Source organism: Alligator sinensis, unplaced genomic scaffold, assembly GCF_000455745.1.
Source record: "Alligator sinensis unplaced genomic scaffold, ASM45574v1 scaffold85_1, whole genome shotgun sequence".
Taxonomy (NCBI): domain Eukaryota; kingdom Metazoa; phylum Chordata; order Crocodylia; family Alligatoridae; genus Alligator; species Alligator sinensis.
In genome coordinates this window covers 434,618-449,056 of record NW_005841891.1, presented here as the reverse complement: position 1 = coordinate 449,056, position 14,439 = coordinate 434,618, and the positions used below count along the sequence as shown (strand labels likewise).

The 14,439-nt window shown below is 37.1% G+C and overlaps 1 protein-coding gene across 10 annotated transcripts in view; it reads right to left on the bottom strand.

Moving 5' to 3' along the window:
* Positions 1 to 14,439, bottom strand: part of WDR20 (WD repeat domain 20) — an 87,936-nt gene that overhangs the window by 10,403 nt on the left and 63,094 nt on the right. For 2 of the 10 annotated variants that reach the window (XR_323150.3, XR_003092681.1), the window contains 2 exons: positions 14,249 to 14,316; positions 2,890 to 3,901 (listed from right to left, as the gene is read on the bottom strand). The exons of 4 other annotated variants lie outside the window; for them this stretch is intronic. Coding sequence is in view for 3 of the 6 variants with exons in the window: in XM_006018021.3 (XP_006018083.2) it covers positions 3,848 to 3,901 (54 nt within the window). In the remaining 3 variants the exon portion in view is untranslated. Of the gene's footprint in view, positions 1 to 2,889; positions 3,902 to 14,248; positions 14,347 to 14,439 lie in introns of those variants that run through there. 4 more of the 10 variants (XM_006018021.3, XM_006018025.3, XR_003092680.1 and 1 more) reach the window with 3 other exon arrangements.

Sequence of the window (14,439 nt, the reverse complement as noted above, 5' to 3'; positions counted from 1 at the left end):
CTTTTGGCATCATCTCCAATGACACTCTCAGTAACAAATGAGAAATGTAACTAGGGAAATAGACTAAAGTACTATAACATGGATACGTAACTGGTTGGATCATCGTGCTCAATGAGTAGTCATCAACGGCTCAATGTCTAGTTGGGAGGAGGTAACGTGGTCTTCCCTAGGAGTCTGTCCTGGGTCCAGCATTGTTTACTACTAATAATTTGGACAAGAAGATTGAGTGCACATTTACATTTTCAAATGACACCAAGTTGGATGGAGTTGCATACACTCTGGAGGGCAGGGCTAGGATAGACTGGAGAAATGATCCGCAATCAAATCAGATGGCATCGAACAAGGACAAATGCAAAGTCCTACACTTGAGATGCAATAACTCCATGCACAAATACAGACTGGAGAATGACTGGTTCAGCTGCAATACTACAGAAAAGGACCTGGAGGTTACAATGAACCACAAGGTGAATAAGCCAACAGTGTGTTCTCATTGCAAAAGCACAACATCCGTGGGTCAGCCTTACAAATCAAGAGATGTGATTCTTCTGCTGTATTCTGCATTGGTGAGACTTCATCTGGAGTACTGTGTCCAGTTTTGGGGCCCACACTTCAAGAAGTATATGGACAGATTTTCCAGGAGTCCGTCCAGCAGGGCAATTTATAAAAAGAGGGTAGAGATAATCCTCTCTGTCACCATAAGGGACAGGACTAGGAACAATGACCTCAGGCTTCAGTAGATGAAATTTATGTTGGAGATTAGGAAGAACTTCCTAGGAATGATGTCAAATCTCCATCCCTAAAGTTTCCAAGAGCAGGTTAGATGATTGTCAAGGATGATCCTGCCATCGAACAGGTGGCTGAACTAGGTGACCTCATGAAGTCCTTTCTAGTCCTACTTTCCTATGGATTAGTCAATTTTCAAATGTACATGCATACTAAAATCAGACTGGAATTTGTTCCTGATAGTTACTTAATAAGAACACTAACCTAAAGTCTCTCATAGCATTAGTCAAACCAGCTGCTGCTCACACAGCAATGGGTATTCAGCTTCTCTCTAAAAGACATATGATCTACTGCCATTTTGCACAATTATCCTCTTGGATTACTTTACTCACAACCATGCAATTCTTATATAGCAAGTAGTCAATTTTTGTAGTAATTTTTTAAAAGTATTTCTGTACAATCATAGTTCTCATATGAGCCAAAATGCTAATTGCACTCAATTTTAAAAATATTTTTTGTCAAAAATGTCAAAAAAATGCCTTTAATCTCTCAGCATAGCATGTAGAGTCTCATAAAAAGCAGAAAATGACTAACTACTGGAAATTAGTTTTTGCTGAATAGCACATCATTACCAATTCCCTTGAAGTGATGAATTACCTACATCTTATTGTATTGAAATGATATGTACTTTTTTACTTTGAATTCAGGAAAAAAATCATTGGAATCTTCATTGAATTCCTTTAACCTAAACATTTTTGCTCATTGGGAATTTGCCTCAATAGGTAGCTACTCTACATATAAGTAATTAATATTTTACTGCATAAAACTTGGACCAGTGGTTCAATTGCTAAGCACTTTAATTAGGACCCTTTTGATGGTATTAAATAAAAAGGTTAAGATATGCAAGTCTTAGGATAAATCAGTCATAATATGAGTAATGGCATTCTTAGAATGCCATACTAAGTTTTATTGCTTTAAATCTTTTCGCCTGAAGACAAGATACTGACTTGGGCTTGAAGCATGACAGTGCTGCATGTCTCCAGAACAAGTTCCCAATACAAGTTGTATTTTATGGAAAATGTGCCACACACAAGTCCTTTCTTACCTTTAAGGCCTGTGCAGGGGGCCAGCACAACAGAACTGGAAAGTCCAGCGCAGCAAGGAATTTTATGCCTTGGTGCAGGTCATGGAAGTTTCCCAACTGCTTGAAAAAGGAACCACCCCTTTTACTGACTCCCACTACAGGAAGAAGCAATTTGGTTCCATTCAGTGCTTCGGCTGTAAGCAGACTGTGTTATTAAGTGCCACTTGTGGCAGCTAACTTAGAGGATGCAGGATACCCAATCCTCAGTCCTGTTATAGTTTATAAAAAACAGACCAAAAGTTTGAAGTACACTGGGATGAAGAATCTCAATGTTTCCACGTTCATCTGTTACATTTGGAGATTTAGATGGGGAAAGCAGCCATTAGTTTTAATTCTACCATTAAAATCAACCAGATACTTTCAGATAGGTTTGTTATTTAAGATTAAAATACTGCATCTGGCATGTGTAAATTAGAGACAGGGCTCCTCCCACTAAAGGCAGCAGCAGAACTTTAGGGCAGAAGTGAGGCATGGATTTTTTGCCAGTGAGACAGTTTGTGATCAGCTGCAATCAACATCACTAGATTATGCAGCTACTTGGACATCTCCACCTCCAGAAGAGACTTGTTTATGCCCCTGTGCCCTCCCCGGCAGTATTTTTAATTTCACAGTGAGGGAAAAAAAAAGTGTCTAGTGTTTCAGCACAGCAGTTGTCCCATAACCGAAGTCTACACCAACATTTTGGTAGCTAAATTTAGATTGTGAAATCAAAGTATGTAGACAACTGACACTATCTGCACAAGAAGAGTTAAATCAGCGCAATTCAATGTTTCTAAAGTTTAAAAACCTCTAATTTAGACGCAAACAATATCAACCTGTACCAATAAGTAATTGTAAAAGATCACTACACTGCAGAAATCAGGTTTCTATTTTCAGAACTAGTGGGTTTGCTCTGGAAGTTTATTCAGAAGTGCAGGGGAACAATATTTTTTTTCATTTCCCTAATCCAATTAAACGCCATTAAATGTGAAACAAAATGTCTTAGCTATGAGAGGTTTTAAAAGGAATATGTTCTACAAAGATTAGGATATATTTCTGTACCAAACATTTAATTCAACAAAGGACTGATTACATCAAGAGAGATCCAATTTAAAACAAAAAATAAACAAAGTTGCATATTCAAGATAGTTTAATAATATGTATTTTCTGAATTAGAAATATCACTTTCTTAAATGATGATGAAAATTACTAGTGTAATGATCCATTTCCCCAAATCACTGAATTACATTTATACATATAATACAGAGTTGATTGCAATTGGAAACAACAATATTAAAATAAATGTTTAATAGATACAAAGGATCTTTTCTCCACAACATAGTTTTTCTGGTGTTTGAACAACCATTTTAAAGTAATTCTCCATTAGCATTAGACTATTTAAGTGCAAAACAATTTTGTTTAAAAAAAAAAAAAAATCTATGATTGCAGCATCCATCTTCCTGAATTACATTTTTAAGCCAGAAAGTAATGACTTTCATTTTCCATGAGTGCATTCCAGGCTGTCTTCTAACCATCTCTGGTTAAAAAAAAAAAAATCAGTGCAAAATAAACAATGGTGAAGTACTAATTTAACCATTGAACTTATTTGGATTTAAGAAACACTTTATTTTACATTCTCTCTCACTCATATATATATATATATATATATATATGTATATATGAGTGAGAAAGAGATATTAAATTACACCAAACTTGAAAAGTATAAAGAGAACTGAAAAGTTACTATTTTTTACTGCAACACCAAAAGAAGCATTTTTTAAAAGGAAAACTCTTCTTTGGGTGAGCAGCCTAGACATATTAGCTGTAATAAGGTCTCATTACATTATTCCTTTGCAAAGTACTATGTGATTCACATAATTCCGAGTTTACACTCTGCCATTTTATAATTTTGTGATGCTTTCTGCCTGAAGAACAGCTGCTGGTTCCACTGTCATTACTTCTTGTCCTGTGTTCAAAGATTTGCTAGCAGTAGTGTGATGGCTATACTACAGTTCCACTTGGAGAATTGGCCTGGTTTTGGGATGACAATAAACCCTGCAAACAAAGCAGTTTACATTAATCCAGCAAGAGAACCTGACATTAATTAAAAAAAATAAAAACTGTCTGCAACAAACTTCAGTACAACTGTTCGTCTGTACTACCCACAGAGCATCTTCTTCATTGCTACCCAAGTACTACTGCAAGTTCTTACACAAATAATGTCACTTGCCCTGTTCCATGATAACATTTCAATCAGTGTTTCCGAGATGAATCAACATTGGTGTGCGTTTAGGATACATTGTATGAACCTGTCACAGCTGACTTCAGCTTGCCCTGTACTTTTTTCCATTGTTGGCAATTTCTGAGCACTCAGTCATGCTGCTAAAAATACCCTTAACATCCTGTATTAAATAAATAGTTAGAATGGGCTTATTCTACAATCAGTATTAGAAAAAACCCAGAAGTTTGACAGTGAACCTCCATTACTGCCGAGTGCCAGTTCTTGGTCCCTCACTACTAGTCAGCGAAAGAAGAGGTAATACACAATTCAATTGAAAGTTTTTACTAAATTTTCCACTTGGTAGTTCAGAGTGAAAACAGTGGGGGAAAATTCAATGAGAGAATTTATTTAAGTTCACAATTACAATTTAAGGGAATTTTACCTTTGATTTTCTTCAGAAGTGTCTTACCTCATTTAAATATGCTGCATTTTAAAATGGAATAGTGATTTGATTTATTTCAGGTGCATTGATTACTATGAATTCTCAGCTACAAATGCAGTTATACATGCTTAGACTAATATATATTCAAGCACATATTTTCTGCTTTGATGTATGTATAGAAGTTAGCATCTGATCAAGCTACTTGTTTCTTCAGCCATTTGTTGAAGTTTATTTTCTACACGACTTCAGATTTAAAACAAGCACCTACACCAAGCACACCGCACCTTCATTACGTAGTCATAAACATGTCAGTCAGAAGACCCAAATACCATCTAAGCTGAAACTACATTCGATCAACAATACCATGTTGCTCATTGCTACACAGGTATGCATGCCCTTCTTGCAATTCCTCTAAACATCTATTTTACAGACAGGTTCAATTCTTACCTCAAAATTAGGTTCTTGTGACTGAGATCCATCAAGCTATACAAGACCAGACAGCAACTAACAATAGGAATGTAGAATCAGTGACATTCACAATCTACAGGAGCTCTTTCTCCCTTAGATCCAAGAACCCAGGAACCACTACTATATGAAAAACAGTGCTATTCTTGTGAACCACAGAAAGAAGTGGAAGGGGCTCTGAATTGGTGGGTCCAAGTAACAAAAAACTAGTTTCAGATAAAACTGTCATTTTTCTTTTAAGATTTAAGATATCTGATCCACCAATACAGACATGGGATGCATCCACATGAATGATGGACTTCATGGCAGAAGATAGGTATGGAAAATACCAAGGTATACTGTGCTTCAAACTGTCCTCTATATATGTGGCACCTACAAAAACGAACAAAATTGTTTAGCGTATCTATCAATCCATAACTGACTCATACACCCCGAGTACAAAAACACCACATTTGCTACATGACACAGCTCTATTACAGAGCAAGTCAGGCAATCCCATGGTAAGCTGTCCCTTTGCATTTTTTCTTTTCCGTCAGGAAGGTACAAAGGGGAAGGTGTCACATGTCTGTTCTTGTACTCAGTTTCATTTTAGGGTAGCCATTGATTGGGTCAAATGTAAATGGGCCCCTCCCAACCACCTATTGGGCAGACAGTCATCAGAAGCAGCTAACTTGGACAAACTGGTCATGTATCCACTCCTTACAATCTGTAAATTAACTAGAGCACAAATCTGGGGCAATTTACTCATTAATTGTGTTATGTGCCAGCAGCCCATGAGGTAGATTTACATGACTTGGTTATGAAATACACAAAGCATGATATTCAGGCTTTGAAAAAAGAAGCTATTTAGGTAGCTGCACAGGTAATTATACAGCAAGAAGGATATAGTCCCTCCTCTGCATGGACTATGCTAAAAAAACTGGAACTAAACACAAGGGCAACATTTTTAAAGAGCAATTCAATTATTTCAGCACTTCTGAAAGCTTGAAAATAAACTTTTATTTCAAAATAGCAAATAAAATAAAGTGATGGTGACAGCAGAACTCTTAATCAGAGCATACACTGTAATACCATATTCCACAAATTGTGTTTTCACAGCTAGGATTAACAAATCGCATTTTCTTGCAAGAAGGATTTAGATAGGCTTAGAACATTTTACAAGAACCTTCTGTGTTTAAATAGCCCAAGACACCAATATTTCCCCTCTCGTGACGAATTAATCAGTGGTCTGACATGTCCACATGCAAATTACTCTGTAATCTAAGCACAAGGTAAATCCTAAAAGAATATGGTATTTCTAACAGGCCAACTGTGGTATGCAGGTTCTAGAAGGGGAACCATCAGGTTTAGACATTCTTCGTTTGAAATGCATTTTTCTGTGAAACATGGGAATGCGCTGATTTTACTACATATGAAGTGGTGGCTACGGTAAGTGGTGGCTCTGGGAAGCATGTAGGGCACCCCACTGAATCCACCAATGAACTACAAGGAGTCCTGGAACCGCTTAAATGCAGGGGGTAACTGGAACCCAAACAGGGCGATTCTTCATCTCCTGGGCTACACAACCCTCCTCGCAAGCAAAAGGAAAATGTGGTCAAGCAGCTGGAACATCAGAAATGCCAGTTTCAATCCATGTTCTGAAGGGTCCTGCAGCTTTAATCTAAGCAATAGGAACACAGGACTGTGGGTAAAGCATCTCCCTAGGTCTTTGTCCAGTCTGCTGCCACCGCACACAAACATGTCATAACATCTTTCAGAAGTTAATCAAGCCCCATCTAAATACACATTAGGCTGCTAGCCACCACTATAGGGCTGTTCAAGAATCTCACTCCCCAAATGGCTTGAAATCTCAAGTGCTCAGTTTTATATAGTTTTTTTTCGGAAGGCATCATAAGGACAAGATGTTTGTACAGAAAAATAAACAGATATGCTGCTAATATTAAATATACTGCACAAATGCATTAGCCTATTTCAGTGATTCTCAACAAGGGTGCCATAAGGTTCTTTGCAGTGTTCCGAGGTGTGAGAAGGGAGGCAGAGTGTCTCACACTTATCCCCACACGGGGATCCCCTGCCCAGCCCCTCTGCAAGGAAATAAAGCACTGTACTAGGTAAAATGGCATTTGAAATTGGGTGCCAGCCAATTCATAAAGTTGTGAGCCCCCCCCCACCCCCGCCCTCCATAAGTCCAAAAAGGCCGAGAACCACTTGTCTATTTTATAAGACATCCTGGGTAGACTTCAAAAGGAGGGCCATTAAAAATGCTGGATAGAATTTATAACCCTTAATCAAAATGTGATCTGTTTCTAAAAAGCTTTGCAATAGCTTTAACAAAGCACTGCTTTGATGCGCTAGTTACTGGATGAGTTTCAAATGGCCCATGTTATTCTATGGATTACATAGCTGCAATCATCCCTCCAGTCTTAAAAGCTATGAATTCATGTGGATAAGAACTCCTTTGCTTTGTATGGGAGAGAAATCTGTGTAAAGGAAAGGAAAGTTAAGAAAGGAAGCTAAGCAAAAAGGCCCTGTTGTATCTGAACCGCACTTGGAGAAGCAGCTACACTGCCTGCAGCAGATAAGTCCGGTGTGGTAGGGGGAGGGGGGGGGGGGGGGGGGGGGGGGTGTCAAACCACCACATTTAAAATGTTAAAAAGAACAGTCAATGTATTAAGTTTGCACTAATCAAAACCAAAGACAGGAAACGCTAACAAATTCTTATTCCTACAGTAGCTTCAAGTCTACCCTGTTGTGCACAGCACACGTTTTACAGTAAAGAAATATTAAGCTTTATTGTAAAAAAGAGTGGGAACAGAAAAAAGAATGGAAACAGGACCCTAGGTGTGCAAGCAGGGGCAAGTTATGAACAACTAATATCTTAAACCACTGCACTGTTTTCACATTTACCCTTAAATATGTTCACGCCACCACCCAGAAAGGGAACAGAAGACCCAGATCAGGAATTTACAGGAAACCAAAAGCTCTAGGAGCGCACAGTGCATAAGCTTCTCTCACTGAAATTTATTTCATTAAATTATTAAGGTGCAAAGCCTGCTGCTATCAGTGGGAGAAAGTTTGAGTTTGTAACTATGATGACTTATCTTCCTGAAAGACAGGACTTTACAAACCGAGTACAGAACATAAGTTACAGGCAACTTAAACTGGGAAGAATGCTCAGACTCTATTCATGGTTCTCTTTACTTTTGTAAAGTTTGAGGTTTGGGAAGGATCCTTTCATGTTCTCTATTCCATGGCACATTTATAAAATCAATTAAAATAGAGTCAGCGACAGTCTCAGGGCCTATGATTATGCTGGATGGACCTGACAGAATATGCAGTGTGGTTTCACAAGTGGGTTTGGCAAAAATCTTAATATTTTCTGTGAGCATGAGGTCTTACGCATTTAGTTTTTCATTCCTATTCACTCATACCTACCAATAAAAGCCCTTCATCCCATAACAAATCAACTAGCTATATCTGCGCCTAGTTCAGAATGGAGACTGTATGAATCATGGAAAGGAAATAAATATTTTCTAAACTTGTTCTGGCTGCAGATGGAAACATCCAGCCACAAGAAAAGTGAATATTTCAGAAAAAATATTTAGGACAACAAGGCTAATACAAAAGGTTTTAGGCTCCAGCTGTTATGACCCAAGCAGTCAGTGTATTTTAAAATCTTTGTTCAGATAAACGTGAAACAAGAAATAAGATATAATCTGATCAGAACAATCTGATCATGGAGGGAAACTATAAAATGCAATTACAGTCCAATAGCTAGACTACTGTATGCATCTTCCTTACCTGGTATTTTTCCTTGAGAAATAGCAACAACGAAGCTATGAATACAGCAGTAACAATACTATACAAGCAACTGGTACACACAGAAGTTGCAAGAAAAGCTAAATTAGATTTAACAGATTAAAATATACTTGTGTAAGTCTTGTTTAAACATGTTTTTCAGTTTTACACGCTTAAATGGTCCTTTGCACTTGTACTGACGCAACCAGCGCCACAAAAATGTTACACTAATTTAATTTACACCCGCTTGCACTTTGGCAAACAGGAATAAGATAGCCCAAATGTTTAAAAAATGGTACAATGGTCCTAATTTGTTTGCAAAGGACCTCAGATCAGTAGCTTGGTCAGGTACCTGGATAATCATTATCTCAATGATACCAAGTTGCATGAATTAAGACAGTAAATAAGATGCTTTAAAAAAAAAAAAGATTCTTAATCAAACATCCTAAGATCAATACTGAATTAGTTTAGGAGATATTACTTAAGAACAAATCCTTTCTGTACATCTACCCACCATATTGCAAAGGTAATTCCTGGATGGTGAGAATGGGAGAAGGGTCATGCAAAGCCTGTTATTTTAACAAAGCAGAATCCAATATGCTTGCCACATGGAGATTTAGTGTCATTACTGAAGCGCCTTGCACTTGCTTTTTCTTGTGTTGCTCCAGTAATGTCTGCCCAAATATTAAGAGTATAGATTCAACTAGAAAAAAGTACCTTGGATTTGGTAAAAGCGTGAGCAGCACCACAAGTACTCGGTTGCAGTTTCAACTGTGTGCATTAGTCTCTATTTTTAGCTTTAGAGAATACCCTCTGGACAAAGTGGAAAGCTAAATTCTAGTATTTGTCTCTAAATCCTAACTGAAACTCCTTCTTCCCCTTGACACCTGCAGGGATTAGGGAAAGTAAACACTCGCGTGTTTAGTACCTATATCTAAATATGAAAGGCATGTGTCCAGACAGCATATATCCTTACACTGGGCCAAGGTTGGGGACAGCCATCTTGCAAGTTTTCTTTAGGTGTCTGCTGAAGTACACAGATTCCTATCAACAACAGTGACCCAGGCAATCTGACTTAGGCAGCAGGACCTTTGACCTAGTTTAAAAGTTAAGGGCTCATATAATGGAATAATATTTTCTAGCCTTTATGGACTAGAATTGCCTCCAACATTTAGGTTACATCACAAGCAACAGAAAGAATTGTAATAAACCAGGTAAGTATTGCCTCATTTTCTACTCAGTTCCCAAAAACACGGTTAGTTTTAGACACAGATAAGATCTAAAAACTTAAACTGAAGGAAATCAATCATGAAGACAACTGGTCAATTTTAAAACCAGAACAGAAAGTGATCAGTGCTAGTAGTTATCTCCTCGAGGACTTCTGTGCAAAGGCGGCAGAAGCCATGTTACAGCTCTAAGGTATCTTTTGAAAAAGTTGCATTCGTTGTGGCTGCAGAATGTGAAGATCAGATTTCTTTCACGTTCTAAACACTTCCAGTTGAACTAGTTTGAACAGCCAATGCACATAATACCATTTGCTCAAGCAAGCCTTCAGGACATACTTCACTTGTTTCTCCATCTGCACATACTTTCAAAGACAACAAACAAAACAAGAACGGCAGCACTGCTATGCCCAAATGGATTCAGATTGCCCCCTTCCTACCTCTTGAAGTACCAGACAATCCTCTGATGTTTAAAATCCAACAAGTTAGATAAAGAAACTTCTCTCAGTGACTCTACAGAAGTCACGCTTCAACAGGGAAACATCTCTGCCTTAGTTTGACAGGACTCAGGATGACTCCAGAATCTGTCAATAAAAAGAACTTTAAAAGGTCCCAAAAGACAAGCACTAAGCTAGAAAACAAGTCTCCCAATCATCTTTCTTGGCTGCTTGTACAAATAAACTTAGCATTCATTCAACAGGTTGATGAAGTATTCTTATTCACTTCTGATGGAAGGGAAGGGGCCACACTGGCCTAACTTCACTATCAAGCTCAGAAACAGTTTTACTTCTAGATGGCAAAGACCCTGAAACAACTTCTTTTGAGCCACATCTTTAAGGCGGCAATCTCCATTTTCTACCACAGAGCTTCAAGGTCTAAGCAAGGCTGAGATGAACACCACAGCCTGAACTGGAGTTCAGAGGAAAGAGCTCCTGTAGAGTTCGACAAGTTCCATTCAGCTGCTGCTTGATGGATGTGCATAGATACAGCTTCTCTCAAACTTGGCTAAATTACCAGTTTAGAACTGAATTAATCGCTTTACCAAATTTATTTCAAATTGCTTGTTTAATCCTTACGTATCAGAACAAACGTGATCTTGAAAACAGAATTAAAAAATTAGAAGCGAGAGCTCTAACCCCACATTTGATTGATACTAACTAGAGAACAAATTTGAAATATATTTACTTAGAAAAATTATGCGATTTAGTCAATTCTTTTACGTGATAAAACAGCTAAGGAGCTAGCCACTTCACAGGACCCATTTGTTTAGCAAATGTTTCAGCATTGAAAAACCTTTAATTTTTTCTATTCCCACTTTTAGTTCATGTGAAAAGGTATTGAAAATTATCTACATTTACAGTTCAGTCACACATTTTTATTTAACATCAGTATACAGAGGACAACCCCAGCAAATTTTTTAATGTCAAGTATTTAGTAAAGTTTTTCAGCTGTAACAGACACAATAGAACAGCTAAAAATAAGCAGTATGAAACAAACATGATTTTTTAAAATTATAAATATACCAACAATACTTCTTAAAGCTTAATTATTGCAACAGTTAATTTAACAATATTTTATGTTAGAAAGGCTCTATGAAATTTATTCAAGTTGTCAAGAAGTTAGATGGAAGTGTAAAAAGGAAATACATATGAATTTTACTTTTGATATTCACTAAAGGTATAGTCAATACAATTTTGTACAGTATCACCTAACATGTCAATCTTGTAACAAACTCAAGTATACAGAATTCATAAAAATGCAGGAAAAAAATCTTGTCTTTAATTTTTACATGTAATTTGACAATAAATTAACTGACACGAAATTTTGTTATTGAAACAAAGGCAGGCCAGCATTTTTAATATCAATTTAGTAGCTTTAAACTGTTAGAGGGGCAGATGTATACAGACATTCTGAATACATAATCAAATTAAGAGGTGATAGTTCAAATCAAGGAATTTCTGGAAGTGTTCAGTAAAAGTCATGTTATTTCCTACTCCATTCACCCTCATCATAAAGCTTTTACTGGATTCTGATCTTCGCTGGCTTCACTGAAGTCACTAGGTCATACTTCCACTGTGCACACCTTGCTAGAAATTGTCACACCACAGCATGAGCTGAATTTCATCCTGATAACGAGGTGTGCTAGGTGCAACCCTGCTATTATGCCCATTAGAGAAAAGTTCAAATATTTCAGCTTGGTACTCTGATGCCTTACAGCCAGGATTCAGTTTTACTATAATCATCCCTGAAGTTTATATAGATACCATGTCACTTTTGAAAGAGAACTATTTGATAGTATTTAAGAATCAGCAATTGAACTTCAATTGTAATGGTGAAATGCCCCTTTCCATTGAGGAAAAATTAGTACGTGTAACCGCTTTTAATTCCAATATAGTAAATGAATGTTTAAGTACTTTTTTTTTTTTTTTTACCATAACAGTCATACCAAAACATGATACTGCACTACAATTGTAGTTAATTGGAAAATGCAAATGCAAGGATGTTATAATTTAAGTCTAGATTCTCCTGTACAACAAGAATGAAATAAATATTTAAATTCCATGTGCATTTTGTTTTACCAAGTGGTAACGTACTCATTCTGCCAGGGTATATACTGCCATTTCACTCAAGTATTCCTTCGTTGTGTCCCATCTTACCTTGAGCTCTCTTACAAGAGATAAAGTGGGCAATTTTCCCTTGATATAAAATGAAGTGGTTGTAGAACATTGTGAACAGGTTAAGTGTGTGTCAGCCATCTGGGTAGGTAATTCAGTTTATTTTTAATAAATTAAATAATTATATTAAAAGAATGCGTTTAGGATGCTACAGTCATGCCTAGTAAAAGTGATTTAGTCAAAGTAATGAGCAATCAAATAAATTGCCTTGCATAAAAATGTGCCCAGCATTTTGACTGCATTTGGAAGCAACTGACACTGCGATCTGTATGCAGTTTAATATTTCCAGCTCCCTTTAAGCTGTTTTTCACACGGTAGGGATAAGATCATTATGATTATCATAAGATCATTATGATTTCTATGACCCCCTCCCTAGGTTTACCTAGGGAGCAATCCCCACAGGCAGTATGGCTACAATTACCTTCTCAGACGTCAACCCACCCTCCACAAATGAGACTGAGATTGAATTCTGTAGTCAGATTTCCAAAAGGAAAAGAACAATGACTGACAATTCATTTTGGACTGTTAAAGCACGTCACCTGTCTGCATTCCACTGGTCCAATTTAAATTTATTTTTGTAAATTCCTTGCATTATTTCTGACCAGAAGTTAGCATAGGAGTTTTAGAAACTTGTTTGGTTCATATTTGACAAGAACAGCTTATCCAATGAAGAAGCTCAAGGTACGATGGTTTAACAGAAATTGTAATCGTTCAAAAAGCTTGTAGTGTTCGCTGTACGGAGCATATAGAGCAGTGCGGCAGTGCCCCATGCTGCTGTGAAGACCCATTGCTAGATTTCCAGCCAAGAGCAGCAGATATTAAATGCTGCGTACAAGGTCAGAGTAGAATACTGGTCACAGGGTTGGCCATATACATGCTTTGATGGCTCTTACAAAAAGGAGGAAAAAAGAAGAGGGAAAGATAGGGCTGGCTCAACAGCAGCCACACTTTGTACTATAAGATTAGTTCAATTTTCTGTCTTACGCTCTCTGTGTTGGCAGTGGAAGGAATTCAATGGAGGCCCCCGAAAGCAAGAACGGAATGAATTTAGTAAAAAGAGAGAATTTTCATGTTTAGTTGTTGTAGGACAAAACGGGGGGGTGGGGGGGGGGGCAGTTGACTGTCAAGAAGCCAGTCAGTGAGAGGAAGACTAAAAGGTAGGAGCTTTATATCCTAGAGTGCCAGACTTACCCAGGGATAAAGCCACTGGCAGGATAGAAATGTGTGGTATATAACCTAGTAAAGAGACGTTACCATAAGTGTTTTTATACTTTGACATTTCTCATTAAATATGTATAAAGTTATAATAAGTGCTCTCTCATAAACAAAAAGGATGCTTATAACATCTTTCTGGCACAAATATTTTCCCAACCCCCTGTAAACATGCCACCAAAACTTAGTTTATACCAGCAGAGTGAGCTCACTGTAAATGCAAATCAAAAACAAAACAAAACAAAAAATCCCAGAAAAACAAATCCATCTGAAAATTTCTAAGTAAATACATCCTAAACAATATGGCATTTACATCAGTGTGCAATATTAATTTTGAAAGTGAAATTTAGCATGAAAATGACTTACCTGTAATTAAAGTTTTCCATATTGGCCAAATACATAAATCCTGATTTTTGGTACTGCATACTCTATCTCTGAAATATTTGAAATGTTGTATTCCAAATCAAAAAAAAAAACCATCAATGCATAAACATCTGTTTAAAATTACATATCCTTCAGTTTAACAAAACCTGACTTACTATCTGAAAAAAAATTTA